This window comes from Salmo trutta, chromosome 24 (genome assembly GCF_901001165.1).
Source record: "Salmo trutta chromosome 24, fSalTru1.1, whole genome shotgun sequence".
In the NCBI taxonomy this organism is placed as follows: domain Eukaryota; kingdom Metazoa; phylum Chordata; class Actinopteri; order Salmoniformes; family Salmonidae; genus Salmo; species Salmo trutta.
In genome coordinates this window covers 49,249,710-49,269,053 of record NC_042980.1, presented here as the reverse complement: position 1 = coordinate 49,269,053, position 19,344 = coordinate 49,249,710, and the positions used below count along the sequence as shown (strand labels likewise).

Here is a 19,344-nt window from a genome sequence, read left to right as displayed (position 1 = left end):
TGGGTCTGTTAGTAGCTGGTAGATGGGTCTGTTAGTAGCTGGTAGATGGGTCTGTTAGTAGCTGGTAGATGGGTCTGTTAGTAGCTGGTAGATGGGTCTGTTAGTAGCTGGTGGATGGGTCTGTTAGTAGCTGGTGGATGGGTCTGTTAGTAGCTGGTAGATGGGTCTGTTAGTAGCCGGTAGATGGGTCTGTTAGTAGCCGGTAGATGGGTCTGGTAGTAGCTGGTAGATGGGTCTGGTAGATGGGTCTGTTAGTAGCTGGTAGATGGGTCTGTTAGTAGCTGGTAGATGAGTCTGTTAGTAGCTGGTAGATGGGTCTGTTAGTAGCTGGTAGATGGGTCTGGTAGTAGCTGGTAGATGGGTCTGTTAGTAGCTGGTAGATGGGTCTGTTATGGGTCTGGTAGATGGGTCTGGTAGTAGCTGGTAGATGGGTATGTTAGTAGCTGGTAGATGGTTCTGTTAGTAGCTGGTAGATGGGTCTGGTAGATGGGTCTGTTAGTAGCTGGTAGATGGGTCTGGTAGTAGCTGGTAGATGGGTCTGGTAGTAGCTGGTAGATGGGTCTGGTAGTAGCTGGTAGATGGGTCTGTTAGTAGCTGGTAGATGGGTCTGTTAGTAGCTGGTAGATGGGTCTGGTAGATGGGTCTGGTAGTAGCTGGTTGATGGTTCTGTTAGTAGCTGGTAGATGGGTCTGGTAGATGGGTCTGGTAGTAGCTGGTAGATGGGTCTGTTAGTAGCTGGTAGATGGGTCTGTTAGTAGCTGGTAGATGGGTCTGTTAGTAGCTGGTAGATGGGTCTGTTAGTAGCTGGTAGATGGGTCTGTTAGTAGCTGGTAGATGGGTCTGGTAGATGGGTCTGTTAGTAGCTGGTAGATGGGTCTGTTAGTAGCTGGTAGATGGGTCTGTTAGTAGCTGGTAGATGGGTCTGGTAGTAGCTGGTAGATGGGTCTGGTAGTAGCTGGTAGATGGGTCTGGTAGTAGCTGGTAGATGGGTCTGGTAGATGGGTCTGGTAGTAGCTGGTAGATGGGTCTGTTAGATGGGTCTGTTAGTAGCTGGTGGATGGGTCTGTTAGTAGCTGGTAGATGGGTCTGGTAGATGGGTCTGTTAGTAGCTGGTAGATGGGTCTGGTAGTAGCTGGTAGATGGGTCTGTTAGTAGCTGGTAGATGGGTCTGTTAGTAGCTGGTAGATGGGTCTGGTAGTAGCTGGTAGATGGGTCTGGTAGTAGCTGGTAGATGGGTCTGGTAGATGGTTCTGTTAGTAGCTGGTAGATGGTTCTGTTAGTAGCTGGTAGATGGTCTGTTAGTAGCTGGTAGATGGGTCTGGTAGATGGGTCTGTTAGTAGCTGGTAGATGGGTATGTTAGTAGCTGGTAGATGGTCTGGTAGATGGGTCTGGTAGTAGCTGGTAGATGGGTCTGTTAGTAGCTGGTAGATGGGTATGTTAGTAGCTGGTAGATGGGTCTGGTAGATGGGTCTGTTAGTAGCTGGTAGATGGGTCTGGTAGATGGGTCTGTTAGTAGCTGGTAGATGGGTCTGGTAGATGGGTCTGTTAGTAGCTGGTAGATGGGTCTGTTAGTAGCTGGTAGATGGGTCTGGTAGTAGCTGGTAGATGGGTCTGGTAGTAGCTGGTAGATGGGTCTGTTAGTAGCTGGTAGATGGGTCTGTTAGTAGCTGGTAGATGGGTCTGTTAGTAGCTGGTAGATGGGTCTGTTAGTTGCTGGTAGATGGGTCTGGTAGATGGGTCTGGTAGTAGCTGGTAGATGGGTCTGTTAGTAGCTGGTAGATGGGTCTGTTAGTAGCTGGTAGATGGGTCTGTTAGTAGCTGGTAGATGGGTCTGTTAGTAGCTGGTAGATGGGTCTGTTAGTAGCTGGTAGATGGGTCTGTTAGTAGCTGGTAGATGGGTCTGTTAGTAGCTGGTAGATGGGTCTGGTAGTAGCTGGTAGATGGGTCTGGTAGTAGCTGGTAGATGGGTCTGGTAGTAGCTGGTAGATGGGTCTGGTAGTAGCTGGTAGATGGGTCTGGTAGATGGGTCTGGTAGTAGCTGGTAGATGGATCTGTTAGTAGCTGGTAGATGGGTCTGGTAGTAGCTGGTAGATGGGTCTGGTAGTAGCTGGTAGATGGTCTGTTAGTAGCTGGTAGATGGGTCTGGTAGATGGGTCTGGTAGATGTTTATTAACCCCTAGTGGTCCACCAGTGTTGTATAGATGTTGTATTAACCCTAGTGGTCCACCAGTGTTGTATAGATGTTGTATTAAACCCCTTGTGGTCCACCAGTGTTGTATAGATGTTGTATTAACCCTAGTGGTCCACCAGTGTTGTATAGATGTTGTATTAACCCTAATGGTCCACCAGTGTTGTATAGATGTTGTATTAACCCTAGTGGTCCACCAGTGTTGTATAGATGTTGTATTAACCCCTAGTGGTCCACCAGTGTTGTATAGATGTTGTATTAACCCCTAGTGGTCCACCAGTGTTGTATAGATGTTGTATTAACCCTAGTGGTCCACCAGTGTTGTATAGATGTTGTATTAACCCCTAGTGGTCCACCAGTGTTGTATAGGTGTTGTATTAACCCCTAGTGGTCCACCAGTGTTGTATAGATGTTATATTAACCCCTAGTGGTCCACCAGTGTTGTATAGATGTTGTATTAACCCCTAGTGGTCCACCAGTGTTGTATAGATGTTGTATTAACCCCTAGTGGTCCACCAGTGTTGTATAGATGTTGTATTAACCCCTAGTGGTCCACCAGTGTTGTATAGATGTTGTATTAACCCTAGTGGTCCACCAGTGTTGTATAGATGTTGTATTACCCCTAGTGGTCCACCAGTTTTGTATAGATGGTGTATTAACCCCTAGTGGTCCACCAGTGTATTGCTCTGTGGAATCCTTACCTCTCTCCCTCTCTCTCTATCCAGTGGCTGGTTCAACGTGCTGAGTCGTGTCCAGAGCGCCAGTCCAGAACAACTGATGGAGATACATCATGAGCAGGCCAACCCCAAGAACGCTGTGGTCAGTATCACCTCCGTCACGTCAGTGGAGGCTCCTCAGAGGAGGAAGGGGAGGAATACAACTAGTGAAATATTAAAAGTGATCCTTTTTTTTAGATAAAACTATTCTAAATATCACGTCACCAAATAACTGATTAAAGCACTCTGTTTTGTAATGAAGGTCTACAGTAGCCTCAACAGCACCCTGTAGGGTAGCACCATGGTGTAGCCAGAGGACAGCTAGCTTCCGTCCTCCTCTGGGTACATTGACTTCCAATACAAAACCTAGGAGGCTCATGATTCTCACCCCCTTCCATAGACGTACACAGTAATTATGACATCTTCCGGAGGTTGTCCTCCAACCTATCAGAGCTCTTGCAACATGAACTGACCTTAATTTGGGAGAACGGGGTTTTGGTAATAACTGGAGCGGAACAAGTGGAATGGTATAAAATACATCAAACCCAACGGTTTCCTGTTTTTTTGCCATTCCATTTGCTCCATTCTGGACATTATTATGAGTCATTTTCCCCTCAGAAGCCTCTTTTGTTGTCTACCCAATCAAAGGATCAGAGAATGAATCTAGTACTGAAGCGTAAGCTACTGTTAGCTAGCACTGCAGTGTATAAAATGTGGTGAGTAGTTGACTCAAAGACAATAGTTTAACTGTTTTGAACAAATTCATTTCTTCAAAATTAAGAAGCAGCAAAGAGAGAGAGAGAGCTAGCTATATTTAGTTTAGGAAAAAAATCACTTTCACTTACTTAGCTAGCTAATGCAGCTATCTAATTTAGCCTACTCAAACACCTGGCTTCAAACAGAGAGGAATGCAATTTATGTTAGCTAGCTGGCTAAGACTATCCAACATTGGAACTTTTCCAAGTCAATGTAAGCTTTCAGTTTTATTAATTTATCGCCACCTGGGCCTGCCCGTGTAACTGCTAAACTGCTTGCTGACTGTACTGCGTGATTGTAGCGAGTTTACTAACGTGTTAGTTCTAATAGCTACAGAGTCTTCAGAAAGTATTCTCACCCCTTGACTTTTTCCACATTTTGTTGTCTTACAGCCTGAATTTAAAATGGATTAAATGGAGATGTTGTGTTACTGGTCTACACACAATACCCCATAATGTCAAAGTGGAATTATGTTTTTAGAAATGTTTACAAATTAATTACAAATGAAAAGCTGAAATGTCTTGAGTCAATAAGTATTCAACCCCTTTGTTATGGTAAGGAGCCTGAATAAGTTCAGGAGTAAAAATGGGCTAATTAACAAGTCACATAATAAGTGGCATGGACTCACTCTGTGTTCAATAATAGTGTTTAACATTATTTGTGAATGACTACCTCATCTCTGTACCCCCACACACAATTATCTGTAAGGTCTCTCAGTTGAGCAGTGAATTTCAAACACAGATTCAACCACAAAGACCAGGGAGGTTTTTCCAATGTCTCACAAAGAAGGGCACCTATTGGTAGATGGTTTTTAAAAAAAGCAGACATTGAATATCCCTTTGAGCATGGTATTTGTATTTACTATGGATCCCCATTAGCTGCTGCCAAATTTTAAAACATTACATTACATTCACATATTTCACAACACACCGTGTGCCCTCAGGCCCCTACTCCACCACTACCACATATCTACAGTACTAAATCTATGTGTATGCACAGTACGCATGTTATCGTGTGTAGCCCAATTAAATACATTCTAATCCCACCTTGTAACAATTTTTTTTTTTAAATACTTTCTGAAGGCACTGTATGTTTCGCTATATGGTGACAATAAAATAGGCTAAGTGTAGCGGTTAGCGGTTAGCGCCTGGTCTGCTGTAGTGTTGTACACTGAAGTCCACAAACAAAGGGAAAAAGGTGAGCGGAGGAGAGCGCGTAGATTTGAGAAGGAATTATACAACGAGCAAAATGATCATGCTGTTTGTATGTGGCTGCTATGAAAGGGATCGTGCTGTTTGTACGTGGCTGCTATGAAAGGGATCATGCTGTTTGTACGTGGCTGCTATGAAAGGGATCATGCTGTTTGTACGTGGCTGCTATGAAAGGGATCATGCTGTTTGTATGTGGCTGCTATGAAAGGGATCATGCTGTTTGTATGTGGCTGCTATGGAAGGGATCATGCTGTTTGTATGTGGCTGCTATGAAAGGGATTATGCTGTTTGTACGTGGCTGCTATGAAAGTGAACTGTGTTTGCGGCTGATCAGGGGTGTATTCATTCCGTCGATTCTGTCGAAAAACGTTTTTCTAAAACGGAAGCAAACGGAACGAAACAGAGTTAGAACTACTTGCATATGTCCAGTAGAAACTCTCGGTTTGTAACTGTTTGGACTAATGATTCCACCCTAGATCAGCTAGATGCAGGAAAGAGTGTGCAAGGCGGTATTGAATGTGTCACTGTCTGTTACTTTGATTACTCCAGCTTGTCTCTTGACCTGTGTACTTACATTATAAACAATCATTCATAGACTAGGTTGTAGCAACTTCATGATGGGTACAGGGGAACATTAGAGTATCATGTAGTAACCTAAACCCATCACTGTTACATTGAACTGGGTGAATATGAAGGACAGTATCCTAAACCCATCACTGTTACATTGAACTGGGTGAAGGACAGTATCCTAAACCCATCACTGTTACATTGAACTGGGTGAATATGAAGGACCAGTATCCTAAACCCATCACTGTTACATTGAACTGGGTGAATATGAAGGACCAGTATCCTAAACCCATCACTGTTACATTGAACTGGGTGAATATGAAGGACAGTAACCCATCACTGTTACATTGAACTGGGTGAATATGAAGGACAGTATCCTAAACCCATCACTGTTACATTGAACTGGGTCAAGGACAGTATCCTAAACCCATCACTGTTACATTGAACTGGGTGAATATGAAGGACCAGTATCCTAAACCCATCACTGTTACATTGAACTGGGTGAAGGACAGTAACCTAAACCCATCACTGTTACATTGAACTGGGTGAATATGAATGACAGTATCCTAAACCCATCACTGTTACATTGAACTGGGTGAATATGAAGGACAGTATCCTAAACCCATCACTGTTACATTGCACTGGGTGAATATGGAGGACAGTATCCTAAACCCATCACTGTTACATTGAACTGGGTGAATATGGAGGACCAGTATCCTAAACCCATCACTGTTACATTGAACTGGGTGAATATGAAGGACAGTAACCTAAACCCATCACTGTTACATTGAACTGGGTGAAGGACAGTATCCTAAACCCATCAATGTTACATTGAACTGGGTGAATATGAAGGACAGTCATCCAATATGGTGGAATAGAAATAAGGCCATGCTCATTAAAAAAATATTGCCCTTTTCAATCTTAAACGTCACTGACTGCCACTGCATCACATCTATCTATCAATGAATGAATCTATCTATCAATAAATCTGTCTCTCTGTTCATTCAAATTCAATATGCTTTAATTGCATGAATAACGAGTTCAACGTTGCCCAAGCTACGCGATCCACATAACAATTATTAAATGAACAGTGACAACTGTCTGTCTCTGTCTGTCTGTCTGTCTGTCTGTCTGTCTGTCTGTCTGTCTGTCTGTCTGTCTGTCGGTCGGTCGGTACAGGGTCGGTCGGTCGGTACAGGGTCGGTCGGTCGGTACAGGGTCGGTCGGTCGGTACAGGGTCGGTCGGTCGGTACAGGGTCGGTCGGTCGGTACAGGGTCGGTCGGTCGGTACAGGGTCGGTCGGTCCGTACAGGGTCGGTCGGTCCGTCCGTCCGTACAGGGTCCGTCGGTCGGTCCGTCCGTCCGCGGTCCGTCCGTCCGTCCGTACAGGGTCCGTCCGTCCGTCCGTACAGGGTCCGTCCGTCCAGGGTCCGTCCGTCCAGGGTCCGTCCGTCCAGGGTCCGTCCGTCCAGGGTCCGTCCGTCCGTCCGTCCAGGGTCCGTCCGTCCGTCCGTCCAGGGTCCGTCCGTCAGTCCGTCCAGGGTCCGTCCGTCAGTCCGTCCAGGGTCCGTCCGTCAGTCCGTACAGGGTCCGTCCGTCAGTCCGTCCGTACAGGGTCCGTCCGTCAGTCCGTCCGTACAGGGTCCGTCCGTCCGTCCGTCCGTCCGTACAGGGTCCGTCCGTCCGTCCGTCCGTACAGGGTCCGTCCGTCCGTCCGTCCGTACAGGGTCCGTCCGTCCGTCCGTCCGTACAGGGTCCGTCCGTCCGTCCGTCCGTACAGGGTCCGTCCGTCCGTACAGGGTCCGTCCGTCCGTCCGTCCGTACAGGGTCCGTCCGTCCGTCCGTCCGTACAGGGTCCGTCCGTCCGTACAGGGTCCGTCCGTCCGTACAGGGTCCGTCCGTCCGTCAGTCCGTACAGGGTCCGTCCGTCCGTCAGTCCGTACAGGGTCCGTCCGTCCGTCAGTCCGTACAGGGTCCGTCCGTCCGTCAGTCCGTACAGGGTCCGTCCGTCCGTCCGTCCGTACAGGGTCCGTCCGTCCGTACAGGGTCCGTCAGTCCGTCCAGGGTCCGTCCGTCCGTACAGGGTCCGTCCGTCCGTACAGGGTCCGTCCGTCCGTACAGGGTCCGTCCGTCCGTACAGGGTCCGTCCGTCCGTACAGGGTCCGTCCGTCCGTACAGGGTCCGTCCGTCCGTACAGGGTCCGTCCGTCCGTACAGGGTCCGTCCGTCCGTCAGTACAGGGTCCGTCCGTCCGTCCGTCCGTACAGGTTCCGTCCGTCCGTCAGTACAGGGTCCGTCCGTCCGTCCGTCCGTACAGGGTCCGTCCGTCAGTACAGGGTCCGTCCGTCCGTCCGTCCGTACAGGGTCCGTCCGTCCGTCAGTACAGGGTCCGTCCGTCCGTCCGTCCGTACAGGGTCCGTCCGTCCGTCAGTACAGGGTCCGTCCGTCCGTCAGTCCGTACAGGGTCCGTCCGTCCGTCAGTACAGGGTCCGTCCGTCCGTCCGCCAGCCAGCCAGTACAGGGTCCGTCCGTCCGTCCGCCACCAGCCAGTACAGGTACCGTCCGTCCGTCCGCCAGCCAGCCAGTACAGGGTCCGTCCGTCCGCCAGCCAGCCAGTACAGGGTCCGTCCGTCCGTCCGCCAGCCAGCCAGTACAGGGTCCGTCCGTCCGCCAGCCAGCCAGCCAGTACAGGGTCCGTCCGTCCGTCCGCCAGCCAGCCAGTACAGGGTCCGTCCGTCCGCCAGCCAGCCAGTACAGGGTCCGTCCGTCCGTCCGCCAGCCAGCCAGTACAGGGTCCGTCCGCCAGCCAGCTAGTACAGGGTCCGTCCGCCAGCCAGCTAGTACAGGGTCCGTCCGCCAGCCAGCTAGTACAGGGTCCGTCCGTCCGTCCGCCAGCCAGCTAGTACAGGGTCCGTCCGTCCGTCCGCCAGCCAGCTAGTACAGGGTCCGTCCGTCCGCCAGCCAGCTAGTACAGGGTCTGTCCGTCCGTCCGCCCGCCAGCCAGCCAGCTAGTACAGGGTCTGTCCGCCAGCCAGCTAGTACAGGGTCTGTCCGCCAGCCAGCTAGTACAGGGTCTGTCCGTCCGTCCGCCAGCCAGCTAGTACAGGGTCTGTCCGCCAGCCAGCTAGTACAGGGTCTGTCCGCCAGCCAGCTAGTACAGGGTCTGTCCGTCCGTCCGCCAGCCAGCTAGTACAGGGTCTGTCCGCCAGCCAGCTAGTACAGGGTCTGTCCGTCCGTCCGCCAGCCAGCCAGCCAGCTAGTACAGGGTCTGTCCGCCAGCCAGCTAGTACAGGGTCTGTCCGTCCGTCCGCCAGCCAGCCAGCCAGCTAGTACAGGGTCTGTCCGCCAGCCAGCTAGTACAGGGTCTGTCCGTCCGTCCGCCAGCCAGCCAGCCAGCTAGTACAGGGTCTGTCCGTCCGTCCGCCAGCCAGCTAGTACAGGGTCTGTCCGTCCGTCCGCCAGCCAGCCAGCCAGCTAGTACAGGGTCTGTCCGTCCGTCCGCCAGCCAGCTAGTACAGGGTCTGTCCGTCCGTCCGCCAGCCAGCCAGCCAGCTAGTACAGGGTCTGTCCGTCCGCCAGCCAGCCAGCCAGCTAGTACAGGGTCTGTCCGTCCGTCCGCCAGCCAGCCAGCCAGCCAGCTAGTACAGGGTCTGTCCGTCCGTCCGCCAGCCAGCCAGCCAGCTAGTACAGGGTCTGTCCGTCCGTCCGCCAGCCAGCCAGCCAGCCAGCTAGTACAGGGTCTGTCCGTCCGTCCGCCAGCCAGCCAGCCAGCTAGTACAGGGTCTGTCCGCCAGCCAGCTAGTACAGGGTCTGTCCGTCCGTCCGCCAGCCAGCCAGCCAGCTAGTACAGGGTCTGTCCGCCAGCCAGCTAGTACAGGGTCTGTCCGTCCGTCCGCCAGCCAGCCAGCCAGCTAGTACAGGGTCTGTCCGTCCGTCCGCCAGCCAGCTAGTACAGGGTCTGTCCGTCCGTCCGCCAGCCAGCCAGCCAGCTAGTACAGGGTCTGTCCGTCCGTCCGCCAGCCAGCTAGTACAGGGTCTGTCCGTCCGTCCGCCAGCCAGCCAGCCAGCTAGTACAGGGTCTGTCCGTCCGCCAGCCAGCCAGCCAGCTAGTACAGGGTCTGTCCGTCCGTCCGCCAGCCAGCCAGCCAGCCAGCTAGTACAGGGTCTGTCCGTCCGTCCGCCAGCCAGCCAGCCAGCTAGTACAGGGTCTGTCCGTCCGTCCGCCAGCCAGCCAGCCAGCCAGCTAGTACAGGGTCTGTCCGTCCGTCCGCCAGCCAGCCAGCCAGCTAGTACAGGGTCCGTCCGTCCGTCCGCCAGCCAGCCAGCCAGCTAGTACAGGGTCCGTCCGTCCGTCCGCCAGCCAGCTAGTACAGGGTCCGTCCGTCCGTCCGCCAGCCAGCTAGTACAGGGTCCGTCCGTCCGTCCGCCAGCCAGCCAGCTAGTACAGGGTCCGTCCGTCCGTCCGTCAGCCAGCTAGTACAGGGTCCGTCCGTCCGTCCGCCAGCCAGCCAGCTAGTACAGGGTCCGTCCGTCCGTCCGTCCGTCAGCCAGCTAGTACAGGGTCCGTCCGTCCGTCCGTCCGTCCGTCAGCCAGCTAGTACAGGGTCCGTCCGTCCGTCCGTCCGTCCGTCAGCCAGCTAGTACAGGGTCCGTCCGTCCGTCCGTCCGTCCGTCCTATAGCTAGTACAGGGTCTGTCCGTCCGTCCCTCCTATAGCTAGTACAGGGTCTGCCCGTCCGTCCCTCCTATAGCTAGTACAGGGTCTGCCCGTCCGTCCCTCCTATAGCTAGTACAGGGTCTGCCCGTCCGTCCGTCCGTCCCTCCTATAGCTAGTACAGGGTCCGTCCGTCCCTCCTATAGCTAGTACAGGGTCCGCCCGTCCGTCCGTCCCTCCTATAGCTAGTACAGGGTCCGCCCGTCCGTCCGTCCCTCCTATAGCTAGTACAGGGTCCGCCCGTCCGTCCGTCCCTCCTATAGCTAGTACAGGGTCCGCCCGTCCGTCCGTCCGTCCGTCCCTCCTATAGCTAGTACAGGGTCCGTCCGTCCGTCCGTCCCTCCTATAGCTAGTACAGGGTCTGCCCGTCTGTCCGTCTGTCCGTCCGTCTAGGAGTTACAGACAGTGTTCATGTTGTTTGACGATATGCCAATATTGTGAAACAGGGAACTGTGGATGTCGGACTGATCGACTCTGTGTGCGCGTCAGACAACCCTGACAGACCCAACTCGTTTGTCATCATCACTGCTAACCGTGTGATCCACTGCAACACTGAGATGCCTGAGGAGATGCACCACTGGATCGGCCTGCTGCAGAAACCTAAAAGAGACGCCAGGACAGACGGACAGGACTTCCTCGTCAGAGGTTAGTGACCAACACTACCGTTCAAAAGTTTGGGGTCACTTAGAAATGTCCTTGTTTTTGAAAGATGGTTTCCATGTGTTTGATCCCATTCCATTAGATTCCCTCTGTTATTCTAATGAGCTGTCCTCCCCTCAGCAGCATCCACTGATTCATACCTGTATCCATTCATACCCATACATACCCATACATACCCATACATACCCATACATACCCATTCATACCCATACATACCCATTCATACCCATAAATACCCATACATACCCATTCATACCCATACATACCCATTCATACCCATACATACCATTCATACCCATACATACCCATTCATACCCATTCATACCCATACATACCCATACATACCCATAAATACCTGTATCCATTCATACCTGTATCCATTCATACCCATACATACCTGTATCCATTCATACCTGTATCCAGTCATACCCATACATACCTGTATCCATTCATACCTGTATCCAGTCATACCCATACATACCTGTATCCATTCATACCCATAAGTACCTGGGTCCATTCATACCTGTATCCATATGTACCTGGGTCCATTCATACCTGTATCCATATGTACCTGGGTCCATTCATACCTGGGTCCATACGTACCTGGGTCCATTCATACCTGTATCCGTACGTACCTGGGTCCATTCATACCTGTATCCATAAGTACCTGGGTCCATTCTGACCTGGGTCCATACGTACCTGGGTCTATTCATACCTGTATCCATACGTAGCTGGGTCCATTCATACCTGTATCCATACGTACATGGGTCCATTCATACCTGTATCCGTACGTACCTGGGTCCATTCATACCTGTATCCGTACGTACCTGGGTCCATTCATACCTGTATCCGTACGTACCTGGGTCCATTCATACCTGTATCCGTATGTACCTGGGTCCATTCATACCTGTATCCGTATGTACCTGGGTCCATTCATACCTGTATCCGTATGTACCTGGGTCCATTCATACCTGTATCCGTACGTACCTGGGTCCATTCTGACCTGGGTCCATTCTGACCTGTATCCATACGTACCTGGGTCCATTCATACCTGTATCCATATGTACCTGGGTCCATTCATACCTGTATCCGTATGTACCTGGGTCCATTCATACCTGTATCCATATGTACCTGGGTCCATTCATACCTGTATCCGTACGTACCTGGGTCCATTCATACCTGTATCCGTACGTACCTGGGTCCATTCATACCTGTATCCGTACGTACCTGGGTCCATTCATACCTGTATCCATACGTACCTGGGTCCATTCATACCTGTATCCATATGTACCTGGGTCCATTCATACTTGTATCCATATGTACCTGGGTCCATTCATACCTGTATCCGTACGTACCTGGGTCCATTCATACCTGTATCCGTATGTACCTGGGTCCATTCATACCTGTATCCATACGTACCTGGGTCCATTCATACCTGTATCCGTACGTACCTGGGTCCATTCATACCTGTATCCGTATGTACCTGGGTCTATTCATACCTGTATCCGTACGTACCTGGGTCCATTCTGACCTGGGTCCATTCTGACCTGTATCCATACGTACCTGGGTCCATTCATACCTGTATCCATATGTACCTGGGTCCATTCATACCTGTATCCATATGTACCTGGGTCCATTCATACCTGTATCCATATGTACCTGGGTCCATTCATACCTGTATCCATATGTACCTGGGTCCATTCATACCTGTATCCGTACGTACCTGGGTCCATTCATACCTGTATCCATATGTACCTGGGTCCATTCATACCTGTATCCATATGTACCTGGGTCCATTCATACCTGTATCCGTACGTACCTGGGTCCATTCATACCTGTATCCATATGTACCTGGGTCCATTCATACCTGTATCCATATGTACCTGGGTCCATTCATACCTGTATCCATACGTACCTGGGTCCATTCATACCTGTATCCGTACGTACCTGGGTCCATTCATACCTGTATCCGTACGTACCTGGGTCCATTCATACCTGTATCCGTATGTACCTGGGTCCATTCATACCTGTATCCATATGTACCTGGGTCTATTCATACCTGTATCCGTACGTACCTGGGTCCATTCTGACCTGGGTCCATTCTGACCTGTATCCATACGTACCTGGGTCCATTCATACCTGTATCCATATGTACCTGGGTCCATTCATACCTGTATCCATACGTACCTGGGTCCATTCATACCTGTATCCATACGTACATGGGTCCATTCATACCTGTATCCGTACGTACCTGGGTCCATTCATACCTGTATCCATACGTACCTGGGTCCATTCATACCTGTATCCGTACGTACCTGGGTCCATTCATACCTGTATCCGTATGTACCTGGGTCCATTCATACCTGTATCCGTATGTACCTGGGTCCATTCATACCTGTATCCGTACGTACCTAGGTCCATTCTGACCTGGGTCCATTCTGACCTGGGTCCATTCTGACCTGTATCCATACGTACCTGGGTCCATTCATACCTGTATCCATATGTACCTGGGTCCATTCATACCTGTATCCATATGTACCTGGGTCCATTCATACCTGTATCCATATGTACCTGGGTCCATTCATACCTGTATCCGTACGTACCTGGGTCCATTCTGACCTGGGTCCATTCTGACCTGTATCCATACGTACCTGGGTCCATTCATACCTGTATCCATATGTACCTGGGTCCATTCATACCTGTATCCATATGTACCTGGGTCCATTCATACCTGTATCCATATGTACCTGGGTCCATTCATACCTGTATCCGTACGTACCTGGGTCCATTCTGACCTGGGTCCATTCTGACCTGTATCCATACGTACCTGGGTCCATTCATACCTGTATCCATATGTACCTGGGTCCATTCATACCTGTATCCATATGTACCTGGGTCCATTCATACCTGTATCCATATGTACCTGGGTCCATTCATACCTGTATCCATATGTACCTGGGTCCATTCATACCTGTATCCGTACGTACCTGGGTCCATTCATACCTGTATCCATATGTACCTGGGTCCATTCATACCTGTATCCGTACGTACCTGGGTCCATTCATACCTGTATCCGTACGTACCTGGGTCCATTCATACCTGTATCCGTACGTACCTGGGTCCATTCATACCTGTATCCGTACGTACCTGGGTCCATTCTGACCTGTGTGGTGTCTTTAAGCTGATATTCCACTGTGCAGCACTAGAGCATAAAGTGGAGTTATCCTTTTGAATAAGAATATCTTATAATAGATCTGCCTATATACTCTAGAATTGTTTATACATTCAGTTTGTTGTCTGTTCTCAGTACTGGATATTACCTTAGTGTCCTTATAGTCTCTCTCTCTCTCTCTCTCTCTCTCTCTCTCTCTCTCTCTCTCTCTCTCTCTCTCTCTCTCTCTCTCTTCCCAGGTTGGCTTCACAAGGAGATCAGGGCTAAGAGCACGAGTCTGAAGCTGAAGAAGAGATGGTTTGTTTTAACCTCTAATTCTCTGGACTATTACAAGTCTTCAGAGCGCAATGTGTCCAAGCTGGGGACCCTGGTCCTCAACAGTCTCTGTTCTGTGGTCCAGCCTGACGAGAAGGTCTTCAAGGACACAGGTCGGTAGAGACTGAGATTAGGACAGACACTGGTCAAAGGAAGTGTTCAATGTTGTCAAGACAACACAAACACATCCGGGACCAGGCTAACGTGTATATATATATATATTACTTTAATGCTCCTTGAGTCACTCAGTATGTGTCAAAATAGTGAACTAGGAAATAGGGGGCCATTTGTTTTGTGATTTAACCCCAGACTTTTCTACATTCTTTAACTTCCTTCCTGTCCCCCCCCCCCAGGTTACTGGAACATCATCGTCCACGGCCGGAAACACTCGTACCACCTCTACACCAAACTAGTGAACGAGGCTATGCGCTGGGCGTCGGCCATACAGGGGGCTGTCGACAGCAAGGTTCCCATAGAGACACCCACACAGCAACTCATTAGGGACATCAAGGTACAGCCAATCACCAGCCTGCATACTGAGATGTGGTCATTTTATGTCAGATGAAGCCTGGTCCCAGATCTGTTTGTGCTATCTTAATCTGCCATTGTGGCAATTTTTGGTTACATAGAGAGGGACCAGGCTCAGGAGATGCTAGTGATGATGAAGGAACTAGAGGCAAACCTCTGACCTTTAACCCCTGACCCCCCCCCCCCCCCCCCCCCCCAGGAGAGCAGTCTGAACGTGGAGGCTGTGGAACAGATGTACTGGAGAAACCCTATCCTCAGATATACCCAGCACCCGCTCCACTCCCCCTTGCTGCCTCTGCCTTACGGCGAGGTCAACATCCACCGTGAGTTGTTTACCTATAAGACCCTGGAGGGACTTATTAAAGCTAATTTATATTTTACACTGAAAGGACTTGATTTACTTATTTTAACTCCTAGTGGAGCAAAGAGTCATGTATTTGACTACAGTTGTATTGACACATTTTTGCTAGAAATTAAATGCATAAAGCAGTGACCACCATAACTCTCTCTTTCTCTTTCACTCTCTCTCTCTCTCTCTCTCCCCCTCTCCCCCCGTAGTCCAAAAGGAGAAGGGCTATGCCAGCCTGCAGGACGAGGCAGTGAAGATCTTCAACTCTCTGCAGGAGATGGAGGCTGTGTCTGATCCCGTCCCGATCATCCAGGGTATCCTCCAGACCTGCCACGACCTACGCCTGCTCCGAGACGAGGTCTACTGTCAGCTCATCAAGCAGACCAATCACGTGCCTCAGCCCAACAGCTCGGCCAATCGCGCCCACTGGCACCTCCTCACCTGTATGAGCTGTACCTTCCTGCCTAGCCGGGGCATCCTGCGCTACCTCAAGTTCCACCTCAAAAGGTACTTTTACCTCAAGTTCCACCTCAAAAGGTACTTTTACCTCAAGTTCCACCTCAAAAGGTACTTTTACCACAAGTTCCACCTCAAAAGGTACTTTTACCACAAGTTCCACCTCAAATGGTACTTTTACCACAAGTTCCACCTCAAATGGTACTTTTACCTTCAAAATGCAATTGCGGGGAAAACATCTTTGCAAGCTTCGTCCCCTTGTCCTTGTTGAAGAGAGGAGGGTCTCAGCTTTCTGTAGGTGTAAATATTCTCAACTCTCTATGTGTTCCATTCCTATAGCTTGTAGTAAATATAGCCGTGTTTTCTGTGATTGATTTGTATGGATGAGTAAACTGGACAGTAAGACATCAGTAACGTTGATTTGTTCATCCTCTACAACCTCAGTAACCCTCTGTCTGTTTGTCTGTTCTTCTCCAGGGTGAAGGAGCAGTTTCCCGGAACAGAGGTGGACATGTTCGCCCATTTCATAGGTGAATCTCTGAAGAGGACCAAGGTCAGGGACTATGTTCCGTCTCAGGAGGAGATCGTAGCCTTACTGACCCGGCAGGAAATGACTACTACGGTCTATTGCCACGGAGGAGGATCCTGCAAGATCTCCATCAACTCACACACCACCGCTGGAGAGGTAACTGATGCTGCTCTGACATGTCCACATCTAAACTACGCTGTTCTGTGGATTATACTGTAAAAAAATATGTTTTTCCACAAGGAGTAGTAGCTGTAAAAAAAACAGTAATATCTGCCAGCAGCTGTAAAAATACAGTAATTTCTGCCAGGGTCAATCCATACATCCGTTTTCTCCATCCCCCATCCCCACCCCCCACCCCCCATTACCCATCCCCCAATCCCCCATCTCCATCCCCATCCCCACTCCCCATCCCCCATCCCCCACCCCACCCCATCCCCCACTCCCCATCCCCCACACCCCATCCCATCCCCCACACCCCATCCCATCCCCCACCCCCCATTCCCCACCCCCCATCCCCCACCCCACTCCCCCATCCCCATCCCCCACCCCCCATCCCCCACCCCCAATCCCCCATCCCCAATCCCCCACCCCCCATTTAGTCAGATGTGTTAACGTCCCTCCATCCTGCCTGTATCCAGGTGGTTAGGTTTAGTCAGATGTGTTAACGTCCCTCCGTCCTGCCTGTATCCAGGTGGTTAGGTTTAGTCAGATGTGTTAACGTCCCTCTGTCCTGCCTGTCCCCAGGTGGTTAGGTTTAGTCAGATGTGTTAACGTCCCTCCGTCCTGCCTGTATCCAGGTGGTTAGGTTTAGTCAGATGTGTTAACGTCCCTCTGTCCTGCCTGTCCCCAGGTGGTTAGGTTTAGTCAGATGTGTTAACGTCCCTCTGTCCTGCCTGTCCCCAGGTGGTTAGGTTTAGTCAGATGTGTTAACGTCCCTCCGTCCTGCCTGTCCCCAGGTGGTTAGGTTTAGTCAGATGTGTTAACGTCCCTCTGTCCTGCCTGTCCCCAGGTGGTTAGGTTTAGTCAGATGTGTTAACGTCCCTCTGTCCTGCCTGTCCCCAGGTGGTTAGGTTTAGTCAGATGTGTTAACGTCCCTCCGTCCTGCCTGTCCCCAGGTGGTTAGGTTTAGTCAGATGTGTTAACGTCCCTCTGTCCTGCCTGTCCCAGGTGGTTAGGTTTAGTCAGATGTGTTAACGTCCCTCCGTCCTGCCTGTCCCCAGGTGGTTAGGTTTAGTCAGATGTGTTAACTGTCCCCAGGTGGTTAGGTTTAGTCAGATGTGTTAACTGTCCCCAGGTGGTGGAGAAGTTGATCCGAGGACTGGCCATGGAGGACAGTAGAAACATGTTTGCCCTGTTTGAACACAACAACACTACAGACCGGGCTGTGGAGAGCAGAGTCATCGTCGCTGACGTACTCGCCAAGTTCGAGAGGTGAGAGTTCAGCTGGAGAGAGAGATGCACAGAGAATAGAAGACAGAGCATAGAAGACAGAGCATAGAAGACAGAGCATAGAAGACAGAGCATAGAAGACAGAGCATAGAAGACAGAGCATAGAAGACAGAGAATAGATTCCCAGAGCATAGAAGACAGAGCATAGAAGACAGAGCATAGAAGACAGAGCATAGAAGACAGAGCATAGAAGACAGAGCATAGAAGACAGAGAATAGAAGACAGAGAATAGAAGACAGAGAATAGATTCCCAGAGCACAGATTCCCAGAGAATAGATTCCCAGAGAATAGATTCCCAGAGAATAGATTCCCAGAGAATAGATTCCCAGAGAATAGATTCCCAGAGAATAGAAGACAGTGAATAGATTCACAGAGAATAGATTTACAGAACATAGAGAATAGATACACAGATCGAATAGCCTGGTCCTTGATCTGTTTCATAAAAGGCATTTAGCTGGTAGACTCACGTCACTGGGCAGCTCGCAGCTGGGTTTCCCTTTGTAATCCATGATAGTTTGCGAGCTCTGCCACATCCATCAAGCATCAGAACCAGCGTAGTAGGATTCAATCTGTATTGATGCTTTTCCTGTTTGATGGTTCGTCGGAGGTCATAGCAGGATTTCTTATACGCGTCCGGGTTAGTGTCCTGCTCCTTGAAAGCGACATTTCTAGCCTTTAGCGCAGTGCAGATGTTGTCTGTAATCGATGGCTTCTGATTGGGATATGTACGTACGGTCACCGTGGGGACGACGGCATCGATGCACTTATTAACCCCATAGAGTCTATTGACGCACCGGTGCATCAAACTTAATTAACATAATAAAAACATCCCCAATCAAATTCCGTCAGTATAAGCTAGAAATACCGATTTTTGCATTGGGTGCGTTTCAATCCACTGCATCCGCCAATGTTGCACTTTTAAATCTGCGGTGAAAGGTGGCAGATCTAGAGGGATGGTTGTCAAACCATGAGACGTCCCGAAAATCGGTTGTCTCGCGAAAACATCTGTAGCGTCCGAACGATTTGGCCTACAAACTATTGTGACCACTCTATGGAAAGGGGAGGCTCTCCAGTGGCAGGAGACTCTGAAGTCGATACCGTCGATATGCCATCATCTGTTTGTTAGCGTCCGAACCGTGTGGGCTACAAACTAATGGGCCTCCACTGTGGAAAGGGGAGATTCTCACGAACACCATATGGTGTTCTCTGTTTTACTCTACAACCCCCACAAGTGTCACAGGACTCCTCTGAAGGTATCCGCTACTGGTTTTTAAAAAAACAATGGAAGTATGAAGGTAGTTATGAACCTACCCAAAAGAAAGGGTTACATACTGCATGTGTAAAAAATATAGATATATTTCCTGAGATTTCTTATATCTCCTAGATTTAGGACAGACACTTCAAAACCTTGCGTCTTACGATTTATTTTTTGACTGACCCTTTTTGACATTTATGAATGTGTTATTCAATGCGTTTCTACGGGCTATAGTAGTAAAGACCAAAAAGTATTTTTTATATATATATTTTTTTTTATACCTTAAGGGGTCCTAAAATTCAAAATCAAATAACTAAATGATCCATAGTATGACCATATTAAACCAATATTTCAGCTTAGCACCCCCCAATGTCTCATATCCCAGTCTGCCCCAGCGAAACTGTCCTGTAGCTTAGTACCCCCCCAATGTCTCATATCCAAGTCTGCCCCAGCGAAACTGTCCTGTAGCTTAGTACCCCC

At 50.0% G+C, this 19,344-nt stretch overlaps 1 protein-coding gene across 2 annotated transcripts in view; it reads left to right on the top strand.

Annotated features, from left to right (window-relative positions):
• The window catches only part of LOC115161451 (unconventional myosin-X), a 282,041-nt gene that overhangs the window by 236,625 nt on the left and 26,072 nt on the right, over positions 1-19,344 (top strand). For both annotated transcript variants that reach the window (XM_029712440.1, XM_029712439.1), the window contains exons 27-34: positions 2,915-3,008; positions 10,598-10,796; positions 14,223-14,411; positions 14,652-14,809; positions 15,026-15,149; positions 15,385-15,682; positions 16,109-16,316; positions 17,455-17,591. In XM_029712440.1, coding sequence (XP_029568300.1) covers positions 2,915-3,008; positions 10,598-10,796; positions 14,223-14,411; positions 14,652-14,809; positions 15,026-15,149; positions 15,385-15,682; positions 16,109-16,316; positions 17,455-17,591 — 1,407 coding nt within the window. The remainder of the gene's footprint in view (positions 1-2,914; positions 3,009-10,597; positions 10,797-14,222; positions 14,412-14,651; positions 14,810-15,025; positions 15,150-15,384; positions 15,683-16,108; positions 16,317-17,454; positions 17,592-19,344) is intronic.